Genomic DNA, 21,795 nt, shown 5'->3' with positions numbered 1-21,795 from the left:
CTCAGCCTTTCTCATCACCCATCACAAAACGAGCCAGGCCACCCTCTTGTCTTCAAAACCCAGCTACAATATTTCAGCCTGTGGCCTCGCGAATTCTGGTAACAGGGGTGCCACCCTCGCAGAGTGCCAGGATCAGGGAAGGAAGCTCTCTGGGGTGTTGCATGAAGGGCAAACCAGCAAAAGACAAGCGGGGCCGGCTTCAGCGAGCAAGGCATGTCTGGCAAAGTTAATATGCTGAGACATGCTCGGTGGCTCATGCATGAGTAAAGATGGTGGGTAGCCGAGTAGGCACAAGGCCAGGAGAAGCTGCTATCGTGGGGGAAGTGCTGGGCCGCCTGGCGCTCGGCACCGCAGCGCCCTACTTACTGCCCGTCCCCCCATCAATCCCAGCAGCTGCAGCCGCACACGGCCGCTGAGAACCTGCCGGTGAGCGGATGGTTGGCCACAAGCGGTGCAGCAGCTTCCCGTGCCGGAGCAGGTGCCGGGAAGCTGGGCCCAGCAGCAGGCTGGCGTCGGGGAGGGGGGCTGGCGCCCGGCGGAGAGGCCTGGAGAGTGGGGCGCGGGGTGGGGGGGTAAAGGTGACAGCAGTGGGGAGCGGGGCTGAGGCAACGTTTGCGGAGCTCCCAAGGGGGCTGAAGGAAACCCACCCACCCGGAGGGGGACTTTAGATCTCGCTGGCGGGCAAATTCCACCTTAAAAGGGGGAGATGCTTCCACCTACCCCCCCAAAAAAAATCCATCCAAGATGAAGGCTCCCGGGGGGCAGCCCTTGCACTGTCCCGCTGTGCCTGGCTGGCGGGTTCCAGCAGGGCCAGGCTGGCGGGGGATGCCAGCGCCTGGCAGCTGAGGGGCGGTGGGGTGCTGCCCTAGACCCCAGGGTGCCCCCCCTGAAAAGCCGCCTGATGCCCCAGAAGACACTGACCCCCTCAGGCCTGCCTTGAACCTGCCCCGAGCTGCCTCCCACCCGCCCCCTTGCTCCCAGGGGGGGCAGGACCAACTGCTCAGTGTGGGGCGCCCCCCGCCCATCTGTGGGGAGCAGCGCGGCAGCTCCGCCCCCCCCTTCTCGGGAGCCAATGGGCAGGCGGCGGATTTGCATAGCCCCCGAGCGAGCGGGGTTAATGACCCCGGAGCGGGAAGGGGGCGGAGCTCGGCGCTGCGCGGCCGTCCCTAAATCAAAGTTGGGCGAAGCGCGGCGCGCAGTGCGCGTGCAGCCGCCGCTCCGAGCTGGGGGGGCCCCTTTGCAGCCGGCCCCCAACGGGCTCCTGGAGAGCAAAGGACCGGCCCGGCGCCGGGTTTGCTCCACATCGGGGGGGGGGAAGAATCCGGATTGAGTCGGTTGCAATTAATGGAAGTGGCGAGCGAGAAGTTTTCCTTCCAAGTGTGAAGAGGGGGGAGCCCCGGGCCGTCCCCCCCCCAGCACCCGGGGCCTGGTGTCTTGTCTGGAGTCTAAAGGGAAACCAGAGCCGCGCGGGGGGAGAATCTCTCCCGTCCCCCCGTCCCCCCCCCCCGCCGCATCTGACCTATTTGCACCGGCAGCATGACGGAGCTGACGGAGGAGAACGAGCCCCAGAGCCCGGGCCCGCAGGAGCCCCCCGCCGGCCTCGCCCAGCTGCAGGAAACCAAGGTAACGTCCGACCCCGCTGCCCCGGGCCCGGCCGTGGGGACACCTGCCCGAGCGCCGCCCCCCCACCCCCCATCTCATCGCTACAGACCGGGCTGCACCGGGGGGGGGCCCGAAGGACTTCACACACCCCCCCCGCTGGATTTCCAAGCCATGCTCCAGCTGCTGTCCTGTGTCAGCCGCCCTGCCCCATTGCGACCATCTCCGCCCTGCCCCATTGCAACCTGCGCCCTGCCCCATTGCGACCACCTCCGCCCTGCCCCATTGCGACCACCTCCGCCCTGCCCCATTGCGATCTCCACTCCGCGCCCATGGGCGCTAGCCCGTCTCTGTGCAGTCAGACCCGCCGGCTGTCCCTGTCCACGACCTCTGAATCGAGCTAAAACCCGGGTGGGGGCCAGATCCAGGCCAAGGAGGGGCTGGCAGAGACCTGTGCCCCCCACCCCCACCCCACTCATGTGCTTGTGCTGCATAATGTGATGGTTTAAACTCTCCAGTGTGTGTGTGTGTGTGTGTGTGTGGAGAGGGGGATTGTTTTGCTTTAAACACAACTGGGTTGTGAGACCTGCCGGTGCATCGAGCATCTCCTGACCTCAGCCACTGACAAGGCGAATGGGATTTAAAAAGAAAGCAGCTGGGACTCCGCCGATATTTCTGTGTCTCTGATTTCCGCTGGATAAAACGTGGGCGGTGCATGGATTGGGGGGGGTCTCGTGTGGCAAGGAAGCTGCCGCCACACATGTGGGGCTGGGGGGCTTAGCGTGGGAATGCTGCCCGGGTCTGGGAAGAGGCTGCTCGGCTCCGTGTGTAGCTCTGCAGTGATGTGACATTCTCCCGCTAGCTTAATTGCAGGCTTGGTTGGCATCTTCTTTGCATTTTTAGCAGCCGGAGCAGAGAGGCGAAAGCACCTTCTTCCACTCGGGATCGGACTGCGACGCTGTTGGGGGGAATGTATGGGAAAAAAAAAGAAAAGATGATGAATTCAGTGGCAGATTTAGACATGGTTTTTTGTGTTCACAACCTCAGGCTTGAAACAAATCAGTTCCAGCGCTCTGAAAACACAACAGAGCCAGCGAGACCTGGAGCACAAAGCGTGCTTCCAGACTCCCAGTCTGATTCTCTTTGTGCTACCCCAGTTTTACACACATCACTGGCTGGAGTTAGTGGAGTTCCCCCTCAGAATACTGGAGTACAGTAATGGTGAGTTGGCCTTTAGGGCTTATGTCTGGGCTGGAGAGGAAAAAAGGGGGTGTAGATTTTCCAGTGACCCTTGGCAAGGGGTGCCATCCTGGAAGGAGCAGAGGATTATAATGGAAAAAAGTTGATGGGTGTGATTTGTTTATTTTGCTCTTGCACTGGTATAAATCTGGAGTAACTTTGGTGATGCCAGTGGAGTGACACTGGTTTTACACAAGTGTAAATGCGAACTGAAGTGGGCCCTGTTTCCCCTTTGCAAGGGATGCTGTCAGTGGCTTTGGTGTGTCATGCAATTGCTGGAGTGTGTTTTTGCTCCACTCTGCAGGTTCGGGATCTGGAATGTAGGAGTAAAATGGATCACATGTGTCTGTGACTCGTAAGGGGGCTGGGCGTGCATTCCAGGGGCAGTGGATTTGGAGGGGAGAGGGGGGGACAGACTCTGGAGCATAATTTTCCTCTCTCAACACAGCAAAATGAGGGGTGGTGAAGAGATCAGACACTGCAGAGCTGACCACATCTTTTGGATGGGGCAGGTGGATTCTAGAGCACTGGTCTGGGGGGCTGCCTGCCGAGTGTTAAAACTCCAGTGGGGAACTGCGTTTGAAAGCCAAACTTGACTTAAGGATGCATCTCCTTGCAAACGTATTTGTGCTACGCAATAGCAGTCCTGGGTTCAATTGCCAGCTCTGCCACTGCCTTGCTGGGTGACCTCAGGCAAGTCATTTCCCCTCCCTATGCCTCAGTTTCCCTTCTTTCCCCACCTCCTCTATTCAGGCTGTGAGCGCTTCGGGCCAGGGACTGTCTCTCCGCTCCATGTCTGGCAGCGCCTGGCACAGGGGGCCCTGACCTCGGCTGCGGGCGCTAGACTGCTCTGTGCTGTGAAGGAAGATAGTGACCAAGGGGAGGTCTAGAGGGCAGCTTTGCAAGGGTGCCTTGATCCCAGGACGAGGCGGAAGGAGAGGGCTTTGGGGCCGGGGAATGCAACGAGCCAGGTGGGGTTAGGGCAGAGTGATGTGGGGAGAGGGGTGGGCTGGGCAACCTCTGAGCCCTTGGGCAGCAGGAGCGTTCCCCGCGTGATGTGTGTGTTGGCTGCAACAAGCTCTGAGCATGTTCTTAATCCCAGCAGGGACTGAACTGGGGTGTCTGGGGGCTGGCTGCAGTAAAATGCCGGTGGTGCCGCCCGGGTGTGACGAGCAGAGGCAGATGGTGGCTCTCGGGGGGTTTCTGCAGGGGAACCGTGTGAATCCACCTGCTGACGGAGCGATCTGGGCATCCACAGAGGGCTCTGGAGAGGCGATTCCCCTCAGGGCGCTGTCTCTGCTCTCTCCATCTAAGCCAATGCTTCCATCTGCTCCCATCTCCAGAACTCCCCCGCCCCCCCGCCCCCCCCGCCATCCCTTTGAGCCGGGGACAACCCTTTTTAGACACCTGGGAAGGGCAGAGGCGTTTATACCACCTCAGCCAGCCTGGTATCTGATCGGAGGCTACCACGCCCGACGGCCCCTACGTCTAGGCCTTGAAGGGCAGGGTGGAGGGATTTCTCCCACCCCCAGGCAGGGACAGACACCAAAGGGTTGATGATCCCAGCGCAGTGGCCATGGTGCGCAAGCGGGGGGAGGATGAAATGTGCTGGGACAGGCTCCTTTATTCTGCATTCTCCAGGCACCTGGCTGTGTCTGTACTTTGTGCCCACCTCCCGCACCCGCCCAGCCGCAGGGACCCACCGGCCCTTTCCCCACGCTGTATGGGGCCTCAGGGGTCATGCCCCATCAGATGGTTCCCCACCCTGCGGTTATTATCCTCTCCTTGCCACCCTCCACCCCCTCGGTGTCTGCGCCAGGGCGGGCTGGCATTGTGCTGGAAAGGGCTGGGATCCGCCTCAGCCCCCTCGTGCCTCCAATCAGCCTTAATTCCCGCGTCGGCTGCGCTCTAAATTAGAACCTTTCAGACTCTCTCCTGGGAACAGGGCGTGTGGGGCTCAGAGCCGCGGGGGGGGGCAGGGGCAGGGGAAGGGAAGGGGGCTTGGGTGCAGAATCCCAGCACATGTGGTTACTGCAGCAATACTCCGTGGGGTGGGGGTGAGGTCGCCCCAGAGCATAGCAGGGGACCCCAAATAAATGCTGGATCAGTGCTGTATAAACACACACACACCCCTGACTTTGCCTGGATTCAAATGGTGAACAGCACGGGGGAACTGCCCTGGGGGGATCAGTTTTGGGGTGGCCTGAGGGGCTCCACTGTGCATATGGCAGGGAATGGGGGTGTGGGGGGGGACAATGCTAAGGGACGATCTGGTGGAGCCTGGCTCAGTGCAGCCGTGGGAAGCCCAGGGAGCCGACCCCACAGTCCACGATCTGGCAGAACTCCCATTGACTCTGCCCGGCCCTTCCCCAGCGGAGATGGTGGGGGTAGGAGGATCAAGGGACCCATTGGGGCGGGAGGCTGGCAGGAAGAAGGCCCCCGATGTAAATCCAGAGTAACCCCTGCCCCCTTTTGGACCCTGATGTAAGTGGGAGCAGAGTGTCCCCAAAGGAGGGTGACTGGGAAGAGGATCCAGGGATCCGGAGGCCAGTTAGGGGATGGGTCTGTGGGGCTGGTTAGTGGCAGCCCCTCCCTTCTGCCCCCTCCTGGCAGGTGGCCCCAGCACAGACGCCCAGTGCCCTGCTGGGCTCTGCTGCTTTTAACCCCCCTTCCCCAAAAGGGCCAGTTGCCATGCTGAGCCCACGGGACCCAGCTCATTGGGACTTGAAATTCCAGCCCCACATCCCCACAGGGCAGGTGGCAGGATCTCGCCAGCTGTGCGTCCCCCTAAGGGGCTGAAATCTCGGGGTGTGACGCTGACAAGCCCAGCTCTGCATTGACATGAGGGCCCTGCCGCCTTCTTGAGTCTCCCAGATCCCACCGCAGCCCGTGGGCCCTGGCTTGAGTTTCAAACAAGCCCTGCCATGCGGCTGCCCCCGCCACCAGGAGCCCCCCGACACATCCAGACTGCTAATCAGCTCACACAATCGCTGATGGGTCCTGTGATCTCTGCCCTGCTGGTCTTCCCCTTTTAAGACCTTTATTTCCCCAGGCACCCAGCCACGTCCCTCCTGGGGGTGAAGATCCCAGTTCCCTCTGGGGGAGGCTTCCAAGCCGCTGCAGAAGAAGCAGATAAGAGCAGGGTATGGCCTGTAGGGCAGCTGGGGGAGATTTCTGTAGCTTATCCCTCTGCAGGGAAAGTGGGTTGGATCCGCCTCATAAACTTTCCTGCCACTCTAATTCATCCTCCAGTTAAAAACCTCTCCGCTGGCTTGTAAAGATTGGCCCATGCCCTCAGCGGCTGGGCAGGGCCCCCCACCCCCGCTCCTTTCCCGGATCCGCTTCGGAGCAGAGACGGCTGTGCACGTAGGCATCTTGGACAGCCTTCGGAGCAGCCTGAGCTCATGTCTGGGGAATCGATGGGCCCGATTCCCTGCCACCCGGCAGCTCCCGAGGGCATGGCATAGAGCGGATGCAAAACGCTGCCAGGCGGAGCTGGTGGTGGGTTCTTTTGCTGCTTGCTCTGTGCTGGTGTTGGGAGAGGGGGACCGTGTGGCCATGTGAAGAGGTGAAGCGGGACCCAGGGGTCAGGGTGGGGAATCGAGCTCTGGGCAATGGGGAATTGGGCCCGGGAAGCAAGAAGGCCCAGTGATGAGGGGGGATTTCAATCCGAATATCCACTTGTGCTTTGGAGACTTGGCAGCGCTTCAGTGTAGACACGGCCTCTGCCGGGAGGGGTCTCCCATTGCCGTGTGAATCCACCTCCCCGCAAGGTGGCAGGAAGAATTATTCCGTCAGCTTAGTGCTGTCTGCCCTACAGTTAGATCAGCTTCACTACTCTGCTGTTTGGTGGGGAGGGGGGATTTTTCACACCCCTGAGCAACTTAGCTGGGTCGACCTAACTTTAGTGTAGACCTGGCCTAAAACCACACTTGGCTGTTCAGCTGCCAGGCCCAGGGCAGTGTTGGGGCAGCACCCAGCGCCCCACAGAGGGGCAGCTGGAGGGGAGAGCCTGGCACAGATTTGGTCAGCCGAGCTGAGCCCAACCTGCTCCCCTGTGCCAGCCGGATGGCTCTGACTGGCCCTGTGCTCTGCAGAGCAACGGGCGCCCCTTGGCAAAATCCCTGCCCATGTCCCCCCTCCTGGGAGTGGGGTCTGCACCTCAATGCATGTGACTGCCTCCCCTTGTAGTTACTGCTTCCTTGGAGCGGTGGGTCTGTGCCCTGAGGGTCCCGGGTCCAATCCCCCGGCGCGGGCATGGTTCCCAGCTGCAGGATCCGTTTCGGGGAAAGGGCTGAGCGGCCTGCGTCTGGAGAATGATGCCTGCACATTCCCTCAGCTGCCTCTGGAGCAGTTCTCGGCGGGGCAGCTCTGGGCCCCCGGGGCGGGGGGTGGGAGGGACCCCGTGGGGGGATAGAGGGAAGATGATATTGACAGAGCCCTGTCCCGGGATGGGGGGTGCAGTGGCAGAAGGCTCCTGGGATCCCGGCAGGCTGGGGGGGGAAGGAGGAGACTGAGGCTAAGGAAGAGCAGCGCCAGGATGGGCCTCTCGGGGCCTGCCAGTGGTTCAGCCTCAGGATTCCCTGGGGCTTTCTGTGGGCCAGGATTGGAACGTTCTTGGGGCTGGCTCTGATCCAGATCAAACTTGACAGCAAAGCTCAGCGGCTGGAGGCTATCAGGCACTCAATGTTCTTTCTTTCTCCCCCACCTCGATCCTTCCAGCACCAGGTGCCGCCCTCCCCCACTGCTGCCAGCTGCCCCTGCCCTGCAGTGGGTGGCTCTGTCCCGGGATGGACCCGTTCACCCTCTCTGGTCCACGATGCCCAATGGGGGGCTCTGGTTCTGAGCGCTGGCACATGGGGGAGGCGTCCTCCCCTGAGCGGAGCGGAGGTAGCACGCATGGAGGGCTGCCCCGGGTCGCCCTGCGCTCAGCGGGAGGAACTCCGTGGTGGGGGGACGGACGTGATGCCACAATGAGCCGAGCACCCTGGAGACACAGTCGGCCGCTGAGGGCTGCCGTTAAGGTCTTTTCAGGATTAACAGCTGTTCTCCTGCCTCCGCCGCCCGCTCGGGAAGTCAGGAATCCCCTTAATACCTCAACATCAGGCAGTGCTGGCTGGACTGGGGCAGCTCCCCGTCTCCCTCTGCTGCCTGCCCAACCACACCAGCCAAGGCCTACTTCCTCCCAGCCCAATGGGCTCCTCCTTCAGTTCCAGGGGCCGCAGGTTCTAGTCTCACGGGCGTCAGTGGGGCTGTCCGAAAGAACTGTGGGTTGGGCGAGGTGACAGCGAGTCTCTGGAGGGGAGGGCGTTCCCCTCACACACCCCCAATCCTTGGGGGAGCATCGGCCCCACCCCAGAGCAACTTTGATGAGGTGCACTGATATATCAGGGCTCATTGCCCCCCTCTAGTGGCGGGGTGGAGTGTCTGCCCCTCCCTCCAGCGTAGCACACCCGCTCCCCCAGCCCACGCACGGGCGCATCATGCACCAAGGCCCGGGGCTCAGCCCGGCCAGGGCCAGGTGCAGGGGAGTTGTGCCAGGTGTGCGGGGCTGTGGCATCCCCAGAGGGCTGAGGTGATGGGGAGGGGATGGAGGAAGCAGAGCGCGGGGCTCCTCCCGTCTGTGAACCACTCCGCGCGGTGCAGGCACATCTAGGGCAGGTTAAAAATAGACCTCGGGGTGGGGCTGGGTGTCAAAGAACAGCGGGCTTTACAGCAGCAGCGCGGGCAGCTCGGAGCGGCTGAGAGAGAAAAGCGAGAGCTGGGGAGGCTTCTTGCGTCCCCCCTCCTCCTCCTCCCTGCCACGGCCTGTGAGCGTCTCGCGCTTCCTCAGACTCGGGCTTCGCCAGCTCCTGATCGGTCCCCACAGCACATTGCCCTGCAGGGAGAGGTGTCCCCGTCTGTCCATCTGTCCCCCGGCATCCCTGAATCTCTCACCCTGTGAGCCATGCCAGGGATGGACCCCAGGGCTGCGGAGCTGTGAGGGCTGTCGGGGTGGGGGGGGGGGGGCATGACTACCAGCATAAGGGACGGCTGGCTGGCAGAGGAGCTCTGTCCTAGGCTGGGGGAGAGCGGGTCGGGTGGACGAGACGTCACCCTCAGGTGCCACGTGCTGGCGTGGAAGACTCTCCCGGCAGGGAGGTGCGTGCTGGTGGCACGGCAGCTCTGGAGGGGCGGGGGTCCCCGGGAAGGGGGGCAGCTCCCTGGAAGCTGGCCCTTTGTGCCAGACCTGGACTAAATGGAGGCCACGATACTGCTCTGGGCAGTGGAGGGATGAATCTGGTTCCTGGGCTAAGCCATGCCGGGGTGCCAGGCTCATTCGAAGCTGGGTTGAAACGTTGACCCCAGTGAGTGGCTCTCTTGTGCTGCCCTTGTTTTAGCTGCGAGGCTGGGTCTTGGCTTGTTACCATGGGGTAGCGGGAAAGGAAAGGCCCTTTCTATTGTAATCAGCTGGCAGCTGTGTCTGTGCCCTCAGTGCCTCCTGCCTGACAGGATCAGCACTGCTCAGCTGTGTGTCATGAGCCCCGTACCGGCAGCAGCTCATGGGGATTCACCCCTAGTTCAAATGGTGCAAGGCTTGGCTCATGGAGGGGTCCCCCCCACTGCTGACACCCAGCCAGGCAACAGCACGACCCAGATCCGTGCTGATGGTGACAATGCCCCATGGGGTGCCTGCCTGGGGGTGGGTTAAAAGCACTTAACAGCCACAGGCAAGGTTAGCCTGAGAAGTTGGTGCTGCCACCCCACAGTGCAGCTGTGGAAAGCAAGACGGGGCGAGGCGGTCCTGGGGGGCTAGTAAGACAGGGCGAGGCGGTCCCGGGGGGCTAGTGTGTGTGCTCTTCACGCCAGCTGTTCCGTGGGCTCCAGCACTGCTGGGGTTGGAACCCAGGAGTCCTGCCACCCGGTCCTGCACCTTAACCACAACGCCACCCCTCGCTGGCCGCCTGCACCCTGGTCCCATCATGCGGGTGGGCAGGTGATCTCCACGGCGTCCCTCATCCCTATGCAGACAGGGCCCTGGCATGGTGCCAGGGCTCAGCCGGCGCTGCAACAGCTGGATTCCCACCAGGCTTCCAGGCGATTAGCGCCGGAGCTGGGGCCGAGGCCGGCGGCCCCAGGCTCTGTGTGCATGTCAGGCCCCGTCCATGGCTAATCGCCTTGTTGTTGGTGTCTCTCCTGATTTATTATCCCAGCCGGCCGGCTGGCCTTGTGGCTGAGGGGGATGGGCTGGGGACCCCACGTGCAGCTCTCAGCCCACCACGTGTGCCCTTTCCCTGCGCCGGAGCAGCCTCCAGGGAAGCCATGCTGGGGGGGGGCCACAGGAGACTCGGGGCCTGTGTCACTGTGGCAAGCCGGGAAGAGCAGCCACTGGGCTGGGGAGATCCTGCACCCCGAGATGTGGTGGGACAGGGTTTGGGGAAAGGGAGGAGTCAATGAATGGCATGTGGGTGTGGCTAAGGGTGGGGGTGTGGCCATGTGAAGTGGGTGTGGCTAAGGGGTGGGGTGGAGCGATCAGATAAAAATATTAGTGCTCTAGCCTTATCCCGAAGGTTTTTAACCCTTGGTGGAGATGAAGAAGTGAGGAGCCAGTGGAAGGGATGGAGGTGTGGCTATGGGATTTGGGGCGGAGCTATGGGTGGGGGTGGGGCTGTCACTGGGCTGGCCTTGTCCCTGGCAAGTATAGCTGCTCTCCTAAAGGTTCAGGGCTGGATCCTGGCTCTGCCTGTGCCTGCCTCAGCCCCCAGAGAGGCGGGCGTCCCAGCCCCTGCCGGGGGGTGTCCCTGCACCCCCAGATTGCACATGTAGATCTGGCTGTACCTCACAAACAGGGGTGAGGAGAGCAGGGATGGGGGGTGATGAGATGGGGGGGGGAAGCAAGCAGGGGAGGTAGGACCCATCAAGGGGATATAATTAATGCTTCCCCAACATCCCCACGTTGGGTTTATTTTGCTCCTCCACCTCCTGCCCTGGCGCTGGCGCTGCGGGAGGGGGATTAACAGATTAGACGAAAGCGTCTTCAAACCCAGATGCTGGTTTTGACCAGCGGAGGCTTGCGGAGGGGGTCCCGGGCCGGAGAGCAGGATTCAGAGCCCTGGCTTGGGGCAGGCACCCCTCCCTCGGATTTATTGGCTCAGCACCCATGAGCCTCCTGCTTCATTAATGCTGGGGGGAGATGTGGGGCGGACATGACTCGATGCAGCCCTGGGGGTCTCCACTGCACAGTGCCTGGGGCTGGCACATCTCACCCCACCCCATCTATGTGCCTCAGCACAAAGGGTCCCCCAGGATGAGAGGGGAACTTGGCCTCCATGGCCCGTTTGGTCCCCAGCCAACGAGGGGCTGTGATGCTGGGGGGTGCTGGGATGGGGCCGAGACACCCCCCTCGACCTCGCTGCGGCCCCCTGCTGTCAGATGGGGAATGACGCCGTGCTGGATGGAGAGGGGAAGAAATGGGAGGGATGGGCCCAGGATGACTCCAGATCGGTCTTCACCCACCTCTGTCTTCAGGGAGGCCAGGGGTTGAGGGTGGGGTTGGGGCTGGTGGGCAGAGCCCTGGGCCCTGTCCCGGCTCCCCCCTCCGTGACACCCCCAGATCTCTGCTCTGCTCCCCCTCCCAGATGCAGAAGTTCAAACGCTCGCTGTCCCTCAAGACCATCCTGCGCAGCAAGAGCATGGAGAACTTCTTCCTGCGATCCAACAGCGAGCTCAAATTCCCCTGCGAGGTGCTGCTGACCCCTCCAACGCCCATGCCGCCCCCGTCTCCCCCGCCGGTGCCCACCGAGCCTGTCCTGCCCCGGGCCGAGCACTCGCCCAGCGCCTGCCACCGGGCCCTGGCGCCCCTCAAGCCCATGCGGACGCACAGCTTCCAGGAGTACATCTTCAAGAAGCACAGCCCGTGCGAGATGTGCCACCAGCTGATCGTAGGTGGGTGCTGCGAGGTGGGTGCCCCGTCCCCCTGGCGCCTCGTTCCCAAGGGAGGGGAGCTAAGGGAGGGTCGCTCTGCTACTCCGGTCCTGGGTTGCCCACCACCACCTCTGCCAATGCCCCTCCATCCCAGCCCTGGGCTTCATTCCTCTCCCTCCTTGATCTTGCATGGAGGGTCCCCTCTGGGTGGGGGCTGTCTCTGACACACACACACCCCCCCCGCCGCCCATCCCATGCACGCAGGAAAACATCACGGACTCGAATCCTGCCCTCGAATCCAGACCGGGTCTTGCACCAAGGTCTGGCTCTGGTCCCCCTCCCACCGTGAGACCCTCTGGGGAATTGTCTATACCCTTCCCCCACCCCCATCTCCACTGTTGGGCTGGGGCCTCTCTCAGCCGCCCCACGCTTGGTGTATTGCAGGCAATTCGAAGCAAGGCCTGCGGTGTAAAACGTGCAAGGTTAGCGTGCACCTGTGGTGCTCAGAAGAGGTCTCGCACCAGCAGTGCCCCGGCAAGACGGTAAGGGGCCCATCAAGCTGGTCCCTGGGGGGGCCCATCACCCGTGCCCCGTTCCCTGGCAGGAGGATGGGTGTGTGCACACCACTGCCCTCTGCTAGCTGGAATTTCACACACGTGCCCATGCGCACACTCTGCCCCCCCTCTGTTCCCCCTGTCCCCAGCCCTCTACTGACCTGGAGCGCTACCACCCCCTGCTGGCAGCACCCTTGTGGGGGGGGGAGGTGCGTCAGCGGCTCAGCTGGGTGAGACTTTTTGCCGGGAAAGCCAAAGTCCTGCGTTCTAGTCCTGCCGTCACCTCCATGCGGCTGGTTGTATCTGCATGGCCCCCCTCGGTGAGCGTCTGGTCTGGAGGTGCCTCTGAGTCTTGGCTACCACAGCAGTGGGGTGGGAGGGTGGGTGGGGGCCCTGCTGGACCCCATGATTAGGGGGCAGCATGCAGACCGAGGGGCTTGTCCTCCACCTCAGTCACTGTTCCATTTCTCTCCCTCTTTCCTGCCTCTCCTGCCAGGCGACCTCCTTCCGGCGCAACTTCAGCTCCCCCCTCCTGGTGCATGAACATCAGCAGGGCAGCTCCAAGGAGTCGCCCCCTGCAGGTGAGACCCCCGTCCCACTGGGGTAGCGGGGAGAGGGGCGCTGAGCCATACGAATCCTTCAGGGTCCCTTTATCAGGATATACCAAATGCCAGCTGCAGCAGGGGAACGTGATTGGCGCTGGGAGGGGTCTGTGTGGGTGCTGCTGGAGCAGTAGGGGGGGACCCCAGGGATGCCCCTTTAGGGAGGAAGGGAGGGGGATTACAGTCCTTGCAAGTAGAGAGGGTTAGGGGATCCATCTGCAGTAAGCCCCGCCCCTTATGCATTAAGCCCCACCCCATATGCATTAATCCTCACCCCCTTAGGCAGTGGCTCCCTCCCCCGGTGCAAGGCCCCCCTAGCCCATGGGTGGGTTAGAGGCTGGCTCAGGATCCCTCACCTACGCCTCCCCTCCCTTCCCCCTCTCCCCCCCACCCTTCTCAGCAGGCCCCAGCGGGAAGGTGGATCCCGTATACGAGACACTGCGCTACGGCACCTCGCTGGCCTACTTGAACCGCTCCAGCTTCAGCAGCACCTCGGAGTCACCCACCAGGAGCCTGGTACGTGCCCCCTGCATCGTGGCACCCGGCCAGGACGCCGGCACTGAGTGAGCCCAGCCGTGTGGCGGAGTGCATGGCTGGGGCCAGGCTCCGGGGAGCCTCCTGTGCGGTGACACCGGGCAGCACCAGCTGGGAGCTACAGAGAACCCCCCCTCTGCCCGTGCCACAGCCTCTCCCGACCCCGATCTGTGCAGACAGGTGCTCCGCTTGATCCTCCCAGTCCCCGTCTCAGCCCCGGGTCACAATCCCAGCCGCACGCCTCGGCCATCAACGCCTGGCCGGAGATGCTGGGGACGTACATTCGGCTGGATGTGAAGGGAGGCGATGGCACTCGGGATGGGGGAGGGAGATTCCTGGGGGACGGGTGCAGCTGGCGCTGGGGAGGAGCGGGGGCAATGCTGGAATGGTCCAACCAGTCTCCACCCAACCCCCGGCGTTTCCATCTTCCCCAGAATGAGAAGGACGAGGCCGGGGAGGAAGCAGATGGCAGCATCCCCAGCGCCGAGGAGAGCCATGGTGACAGCGGTAAGCGTGGGGAAGGGCATGGGGCAGGGACGGGGCTGTCCCTTTAATTCCCCCCACCCCTGGGAGGGGAGCCTGGGGTGAGCTCCCTGCCCCCCAACGCCCCACGCTGGTCACAGCCGGGAAGGGAGCGCTGCCTGTCTCGCTTCCCACAGGGCCCTGGCCAGGGAGGGATGGAGGCCGGGGTGGGGGGCCGGGACACAGTTGCAGGGGCTCCCCGGCTGATTCTCTCCGTCTCTCAGTGTTCGCAGCTGCCCCTGAGGGCGAAGGCGCCGGCTCAGAGGAGAAGAGCCCTGAGCAGCAGGTGAGCTGCACCCCACGTCCACGCCCATCCCCGTCCCCCCAGTTAACCCCGGCCTCCTTCCTCCAGAATCACTCCCTGGCCCTTCCTGGAGAAGGAGAGGGACAAACTGCCCCATGACACCTGGCGCCCCCCACACCTCCAAGGGCACTCCGGGATCTCTGCCGGGGGGTTTCTGACGACATAGGAACCAGCTCAGGGCAGTGGGAGGAGGTGGGATGGGATGGCCAGGACCCAGAAGCCAGCTCAGGGCAGCAGGGGCACCCGGAGATTGACACCATGGCCGTTCCTCTGGGCAGAGGGGCTGGGGCACGGGCAGTGGGGAGCGTGGGTCCAGCTCGGGCCCGTCCCCTGGCCAGCTGTGACTCTGGGCTCGCTCTCCGTCGCTGCAGGCTGCCTCGCGGAAGGATGTCTCCCCCATGTACTCCTACGTGGCTCTCTACAAGTTCCTGCCCCAGGAGCACAACGACCTGCCCTTGCAGTAAGTGCCCGTCCCCTCGGGGGCAGCCATGGGCATGGGGTCAGAGGCTCAGCGGCCTGGCTCCTCCGCCCCACCCTGCCCTGCTCCAGCACACAGGCAGTGGTTCCCACGGGGCAGGGCAGGCATGCTGGAGCCAGGGGGAGGGGACTGCCCTGGGTCCCTGTGGGGCAGCCCCAGGAGGGAGCTGTGGGCAGGTGTGGGCCCCACACTGACGCTGAGCAGGCTGTGGGGGGCGAGGCAGATGCCCCAGGGTCTTGGCTCCAGGCCCAGCACAGCGGGACCCATCCTGGTTGCCCATGCTGGGCAAGGTTGGCTCCCAAGCCCCAGTACGGCCCTGGGGGTGGTGCTGCTAAGGAGAAGGGGGGCAGCCTTCTCCCCGCCGGCTGCCCTGCGGTTGTCAGAGATGCGGGGGGGGGAAGCCATACAGGGCTGGCATTTCCCACCCGCCTCCCCAGGTTAATCCCACCGGGCCCCCGTGTCTCTGTCCCCACAGACCCGGAGACAGGATCATGCTGGTCGATGACTCCAATGAAGACTGGTGGAAGGTCAGTGAGAGCCTGTGGGGAGGGTGTGAGGGTCAGGGCTTGGGGGGTTAGGAGGGGATGGGCGGGTCGGGGAGCTGAAGAGGGTTGGGGCACAGCAGGGGGCTGGGCAGGGAAGGAGTCGGGGTTCGGAGAAAGAGGCCAGAGATTCAGGAAAGGGCCCCCCATAGCCCAGATAAGCCCCCCCCCACTGAAAGCAACTTCCAGACGGCAGGGGCAGGGTTCCCGCGTTTGCTGAAGCAGCAAGAAATGGGCGCCATAAACCTGTCGCCCAAGCCAGCCGGGAGACACTGCGGCAGTCACCCTGTGCGGGGGCGGCTGCAACAGCCTCTCTCTCCGCCCCCCCAACATAGGGTGGAGGGTGGAGGGGCAGATCGAGCCGGGCCGGTGCAGGTGGGAGGAAGAGTTAACTCAGGACATCATGACAGGGAACCGGGGTTTAAACCCCCTCACCCTGGTGTAGCCTCCTGCACTCGGCTGGGGTCACTGCCCCTGGATTTCACTGGAGACCCCCCCAAATCGCCCTGGCAAGGCTGGGTCCTGACTGGCGAGGGCCCCCGCTGTGCCACGTCTGGATGCCTCCTCCTGCCCGCGCAGCAGGTGGGGAGGCGACCGGCCCCACGCACATGCACCCCCGCAGCCCCTGGGTGACGGGCCGTGCGGAGCCAGGCGCACATCTGGCTCCCTCTCCCGGTTGCCATGGGGACAGACCCCCCGCAGGTGATGTGGCCGCTCCAAGAGCGTGGGTGCGATGCTGCGCAGCTGTCCCTGGCCGCCTGCCATCAGGGTGCAGGGCGGGGCTGGGCTGGGGGAAAACCCTGCACCGTCCCCCGCGGGACACCTGCAGGCCTCAGCCGAGCGCTCCGGCTCCACATGCGCCCTGCCCTTCCTCCTTGCAAGCTGCTGGCCCTGTGGCCCACACGTTAACAGCTTACTGCACAAGGGGGGGTGTCGAGCAGTGCTCTGTGTGTGTGTGTGTGTGTGTGTGTGTGTCACAGTCACAAGCTTTCCCCCCCCCCGCCCGGCTCCTCTTCCTTGGAATGAAACTGGCCACAGGCCCCGTGGCCGGGCGATGCCACGTGCCAGAGTGAGGGAGCGGCGAGGGGCGGTGACGGGCCCTGGAGTCGCTGAGCTGGGAGGCTGGGTGCAGGGCCTGGCTGGGACTTGGATCTCAAGCCGGCACCCTCCAGCCTGTGCCAGCTGGGGGCACTGGGCTGGGCTTGTGCCCTGCCCCTTGGTGGCCCCGACCCAGCCACCCCCTGGTTCTGGAGCCCAGAGCCTCCAGCTCCCGGCTCCGAGCCCAGCCCAGCCAGAAGCTGCCATCGTCTTGGGGCTCACCTTTGCCACCAGCTTGCTGGGCGTCAGCCCTGTGCCCGGCGCAGGGGTCTCCGCCTGGCGGGGGCAGCGGGAGCCGGGAGCCGGTGGGCAGGCGCGGTCTGGCGGCCGGTCGAGCTCATGGCCCCGATTTGCCACTGCAGGGCAAGGCTGGCGACCGGGTGGGCTTCTTCCCAGCCAACTTCGTGCAGCGAGTCCGTCCGGGCGAGAGCGTCTGGAAGTGCTGCCGGCCCTTCCATGGCAACAAGGAGCAGGGACTGATGAGCCTCAAGGAGAGCCAGGTATGGGGGGGGGGGGAGTCTGCGCCGGGGGGCAGAGTGGGGGAAGGGAGGTCTGGCCTGGCTGGGGAGCAGAACGTGGGGCTCTCGGCGCCGGCAGGCCAGTCTGTGCTGGTGGCAGGGCCGAGAGGCTGTGCTGGGGGGCACGTAGGGAGGGCTGTGCTGGAGGGACAGAGCAGAATGGGGGGGTCTGTGCTGGCAGGGTGTGGTGGGGGGCTCTGTGCTGAGCGCTCTGTGCCTCTTCTCTGGGAGATAGTGGGGCTGACCCCAGGCCACGGCACACCCCTGTGCCTCCCCAAAGGAGGGTGTGTTGCACTTTCACACGCTCCCCAGTCCCTGCCGTCCCACCCTCCTGCCGTGCAGGGACCACACCCAGCCAGCGGGGTCTGTGCCCTGCAGCTCAGATGCAGGCAGGCTCAGATGGTTTGGGCTGGAGATTTCGCCGGGTGCTAGAGGTGCCCGCATGGGGGGAACGAGCCCTTCGGACCAACCCCTGGGCTACAGTCCATCTGAGTGGCAGCTTTCCAGCCCATCCGCTGGAGGGAGGGCTGCCAGGGGGCTGGAGTCCAAGCACTCAAGGCTGCCGTGACCCTCCTCACAACCCTGATCCCTCCCCTTCCCTCCTGTCAGCTCAGCCGCCTCAGCTGCCCCTGCTGTTAAATTTAGCTGCTAAGGGTCCCTTGGGCCATCTGTAGCTGGAACCCGAGAGAGCCTCCTACGGGGCTCAAAACCCGGACGTAAACTGGGAGCCTAGGGCTGGATCCTTTGGTGGGGTCAGTCCCCCCACGCTCTGTCGACTCCATGCATCGATGCCGATTGACACCCCCGGGAACCCGGCCTGTTGAGTTCAATGGCACGATGCTGATTTGCCCCAGATGGGGATCCGGGCCCAAAAAGCAAAACTGCCTGATCTCGCTTCATTGCCGGGGCCAATCGGGAAGGGGATTTGGAGCAGCTGGCTGGGGGCAGTTTCTCTCTCTGGCCGGTGCCAAAGGCCCAAGGGCTAATCTAGAGCCCAAAGCTGGATGTTTGCTGGACTTTGAGAATGATCCAGGCCCAGGCCCGGCGCTGGGAGCAGCAGCCCCAACCCTGCTGGCTTCATCTTCGAAGCTGGTCCTCTGTAGCTGGCAGCAGGGACCTGGGCTCTGGCAGCACAAGCTCGCCTGGGCTCAGCTCTTTGCTGGCGTCAGCCCCCTGCTTGCTCTGTTGTTGCTACTGAATGAGTCAGTCTTGCCAGGCCGGAGTGGGCGAGGGAGAGACGGGGGTGGGGGGGGGAGGGGGGACATTTAAAGCTGGTTTCAAAAAACAGCTGACGAGTTCAAAGCATTTCTTCTAGCAGATTAGCCCTATTGTGGTGCCTTCTATTCACATCACCCAGACCAAGAGCAAAACATGGCCCCTAATCCTCTGCCTTGGGTATTGTTACTCCATTTATCCCCCCGCCCCGGGGATCTGAACGCTCACCCCACTGAGCGACGAGCGGCAAGCTGCCTTTACAGCTTGCTCTAAGGACCAGCCCTCGCTGCTCGCGCCTGTTCTCTGAATCAGGCATAGGGAGGCGGGACTGCGTGGTCCTGAGCAATAGTGTATATGCCTGATCTAGCCCTATGGCTTCACTGGCATATTCCCTCCACACCAGGCTATAGCCTGCTTGCCCTGCCAGGCGTCGAGTTTGTCCCATTCTCAGCTGGCTTGTGTGGATGCCTGGGTCCCGCTGGTGTCATGCCCGAGTCTCTCTCTCTCTCTCTCTCCCCCTCAGATCTGCGTGGGCGTGGGGAAGAGCAAGGAGAATGAGGGCTTCATCAAGGTGACCAGTGGCAAGAAACGAGGCCTGGTGCCTGCCGACGCCCTGACGGAGATCTGAAGGGAGCGAGGGACCAGTCGAGCCGTCCAACCCTCCTTCTCCCGGCCGCGGGGACGAGGCCTCCGTAGCCCGTCCCAGCCCAGCACTCACTAGCCTGCCCCTCACCGTTTCCCCGTGCTAGGAGCACCTTGGCTGTTACCGTTTCCACACTGGACTCAGAGGGGTTTCTTCTGAAGGGGACTGCTCCCAGGTGGCACCAACGCCGCCCTCTCTGCACTCTCGTTTGCCAGCAGAGGGCAGAAGTGTGTGTGGGGGGGGTTAATTCCCACCCTCCTCTCTAGGCTGAGCCTACCTGATCCTACCCCCACTGGCTTTGTTTTTGTAGCAGGGGGGACGGATTCCCCAGCAGCACGTGTGTCAATTGCCCCGCAGCGCAGCAAGCGGCAGGAGATTCTCCCGGCTGCGTCTAACCCTTCGCCCCAACCCCATCTCTGTCTTTTCCCTGGTGGGCAGCACTCGTCGGACTGAGCCATGAGCCAGAAGTAGGAGGAGGACGCCAGATCTAGCCAGCCAAGGTGCCGCAGGGAGGGGGCTTCAATAGCTCACGTCCTCCCCGGCTCCCAGGAGGACTCTGCTGCCCACGCCGTGACGCATGCGTATAATGTGTGCAAATCTAATGGCGCCCGGCCAGCCTCGTGGCTCAGAGGGGCATGTGCACTGTGTCTGTGTAGCGTCTGTCTGTCTGTGCGCGTGTGCGTGTTAGTATAATCGTGGGGCCTCTTGGCAACCACACAGGTTGGTCCTTTAACCACTCAGGGCCGGACGGGCCGGAGTTGTCCATGTCAAAGCAATGGGCAGGGCTGCGTCTTTCTCACCTGGGCCACCAGCTGCGGGGGAAAGGTGGGGGTCTCGCGACTAGGCTCCACCTCCCAGGAGGTTTTCTTCGGCACCGGTGGCTCCTCCGTGGACCTGTTTATCCAACCTCAGGAATCTTTGGGAGACGCCCAAGCACGAGGCTTTCCCAGCTGGATGCATGGCCCCCATTATCCTGGGGTTCCCAGCCCTCCGTCCAGGGTGTTCCCTGCCCACATGGTCATTGCCAGCTCCTCACCCCTCTCACCTGTGGGGTTTGCCATCCCTTCCCTTGGCGGCTGGTTCCCTGAGCTGCCCCATGCTGCTCTCCGGGCTGGTCTACCGCTGGGAGTTCAGAGGGGGCGAGCACAAGAGATGGGGGTGGCTGTTGCTTCCCCTCTCCTGACCGAGTTCTTTAGGATGCCAGCCCCCCTCTCTGCTCTGCATGCCCCCTTTAGTGCAGACCTCCCCCTGCACAGTCTCTGCAGCCCCCCGCCCTACCCCCCATGGCCTTGGTTCGGTGGGGGGTGAGGAGAGAGGCCAGAGGGAGAGCTTGTTCCAGGCTAGATTGTAGGGAAGGTTTCCCAGGCACCCACTAAGGGCAGATCCCCAGTCTTCCTGCCGTCAGTCCTGCAACACCCTCATGCAGGGGCCACCTTCTTGTCAGCAGCCCCTGGCCCCAGCCCAGCCAGCCAGCCATCACTCCACGAGGAGGAGGCTGGCCGGGGGGCCACTCTGCACCTGAGGGGGCCTATTTCCCTTGGCTGATCACAGCTATGGGCAGAGTTTCTCTGGGCAGCGTCCTCAGACACTGTTGGGGAGCGGTGGGTGCTGGCCGGGGTCCTCTTCTCGGTGGCATTTGGGGGGTGGGCTGGCTTTTCAGCCTGGGCCCTGACTCCCATTCCTACCTTCTCCTTTGTTGTCCCCCATAATCAGCTGGGGCCTAGACTGAGTGGTTCCTCCCCTTAGTTGAGAGGAGAGCCTTTAGTTTTGGGGTGCCTAGATCTGTCTGTCCCACATGCAGGGCTCGTGTCCCCCTGGCTTCCCTGGAAGGATGGGCAGGATTTGGAGCTGGGTTCTGGCTTAGGCCATATGCCCTTTGCTGCCTGGCTGCCACCAGCTTTGGGTTTCCTGAACCAAAAGGCGCCTCCCCCCCCCGACCACAATTTGCACCTCGCCTTTGAGCAGCGCCCGGGGGGGGGGAGGATCGAATCCCCAGCTGCAGCATCGCTCGCTGCGCTGGGCCTGGGAGGATCCCTGGAACAGCCTGGGCCAGCTCAGCAGTGACAGCTGGGTTCGGTGAACCGGCGACGGGCAGCCCGTCCACCCGGCGCCCCTGCTGGCACGTCAGCTTGTGCCGAACAACCCCAGCAGTGCCTGCTGCAATCCAGATGACATCACTCCATGCCTGGGGGGGCAGGCACTGGCCTGTAGCGCCCCCTCGACCCATGTCCACCCACCATCACTGCAGCCTGACAGAGGGGTCTGGGGAGAGGCTGCCCCATTCCCACATCAGCTTACCTAAGCAATAATGTCCAGAGCCGTTCTGGACACAGCCGTGTGTCACCCGTACGTAGCGAATGCATGAGAGCTCAGCCACCGGCCTGGCCACCTAGTTCCACATTAAATATTCTGTCGCTTCCACGTCTGCGTCAAATGGTTTGTCTCTGTGCCAGTGCGAATGGCCCCCTGCCAAGGGAACCTGCTCTGCCCTTTCATTAGCCCATGGGCCTGGGGGCTCATCCTTTGCCTGCCCTCCTCTGGTATCTTTCGCCTGAGGCCCCTCAAACGCCCTCTCCTCATTAGGGCACACGTGCTTTTCCAGCTCCCTTCCGGCTGGGGAAACTGAGGCATGGAGAGATGGGAAGGACTTGGGTGGACGTTAGAGCTGGGAAAAGTCACTAGGGCTGCGTTCCTCCCCTAGGCGCGTCAGCCCAAGGATAGACCCCAGGAGTCCTGGTCTATAGTCCCCTAGGCTAACCACAGAGCAATACGCTTTCCTAGTCCTGGGGAAAGGCTGATTTTCCTGCTTTAATCATTGGCCCCCCCGCCAGCTTTTTCCTAGCGCTGGGATTAGAACCCAGGCGGCCTGGCTGCCATCTAGCCGCTAGACTAGCCTGCTTACCCGTCCTGTGCTACAAGCTGCCGGGAATGACTGGGCCTGGGAACTCACGGCTGCACCGCAGCTTTAGAGGTGGGAGAGCCCCTGGTGGTTCAAACCAGGCTTGAGGGGCAGGGCACCCAGCTCAGGGCTGCGCTAGTGTGG

At 63.2% G+C, this 21,795-nt stretch overlaps 1 protein-coding gene across 2 annotated transcripts; it reads left to right on the top strand.

Moving 5' to 3' along the window:
* Positions 1 to 1,251: 1,251 nt before the first annotated feature.
* STAC2 (SH3 and cysteine rich domain 2) lies at positions 1,252 to 21,495 on the top strand. 2 transcript variants are annotated; one of them, XM_067541206.1, is made up of 11 exons: positions 1,252 to 1,623; positions 11,457 to 11,763; positions 12,187 to 12,284; positions 12,793 to 12,877; positions 13,302 to 13,414; positions 13,867 to 13,939; positions 14,179 to 14,240; positions 14,630 to 14,718; positions 15,212 to 15,263; positions 16,739 to 16,876; positions 18,633 to 21,495. In XM_067541206.1, exons 1-11 carry the CDS (start codon positions 1,537 to 1,539, stop codon positions 18,735 to 18,737), a joined length of 1,209 nt encoding a protein of 402 aa, XP_067397307.1. In that variant the 5' UTR covers positions 1,252 to 1,536; the 3' UTR covers positions 18,738 to 21,495. The 2 variants fall into 2 exon arrangements, with proteins under 2 accessions (XP_067397307.1, XP_067397306.1); XM_067541205.1 differs by having other exon boundaries at positions 13,299 to 13,414.
* The last annotated feature ends 300 nt before the right edge of the window (positions 21,496 to 21,795 follow it).

This window comes from Emydura macquarii, unplaced genomic scaffold (genome assembly GCF_026122565.2).
Source record: "Emydura macquarii macquarii isolate MOO-44397 ecotype Brisbane River unplaced genomic scaffold, CSIRO-AGI_Emac_v2 contig_629, whole genome shotgun sequence".
Taxonomy (NCBI): Eukaryota; Metazoa; Chordata; order Testudines; family Chelidae; genus Emydura; species Emydura macquarii.
Note: the sequence above shows the minus strand (reverse complement) of the source record. Positions and strands in the feature narration are given on the sequence as shown.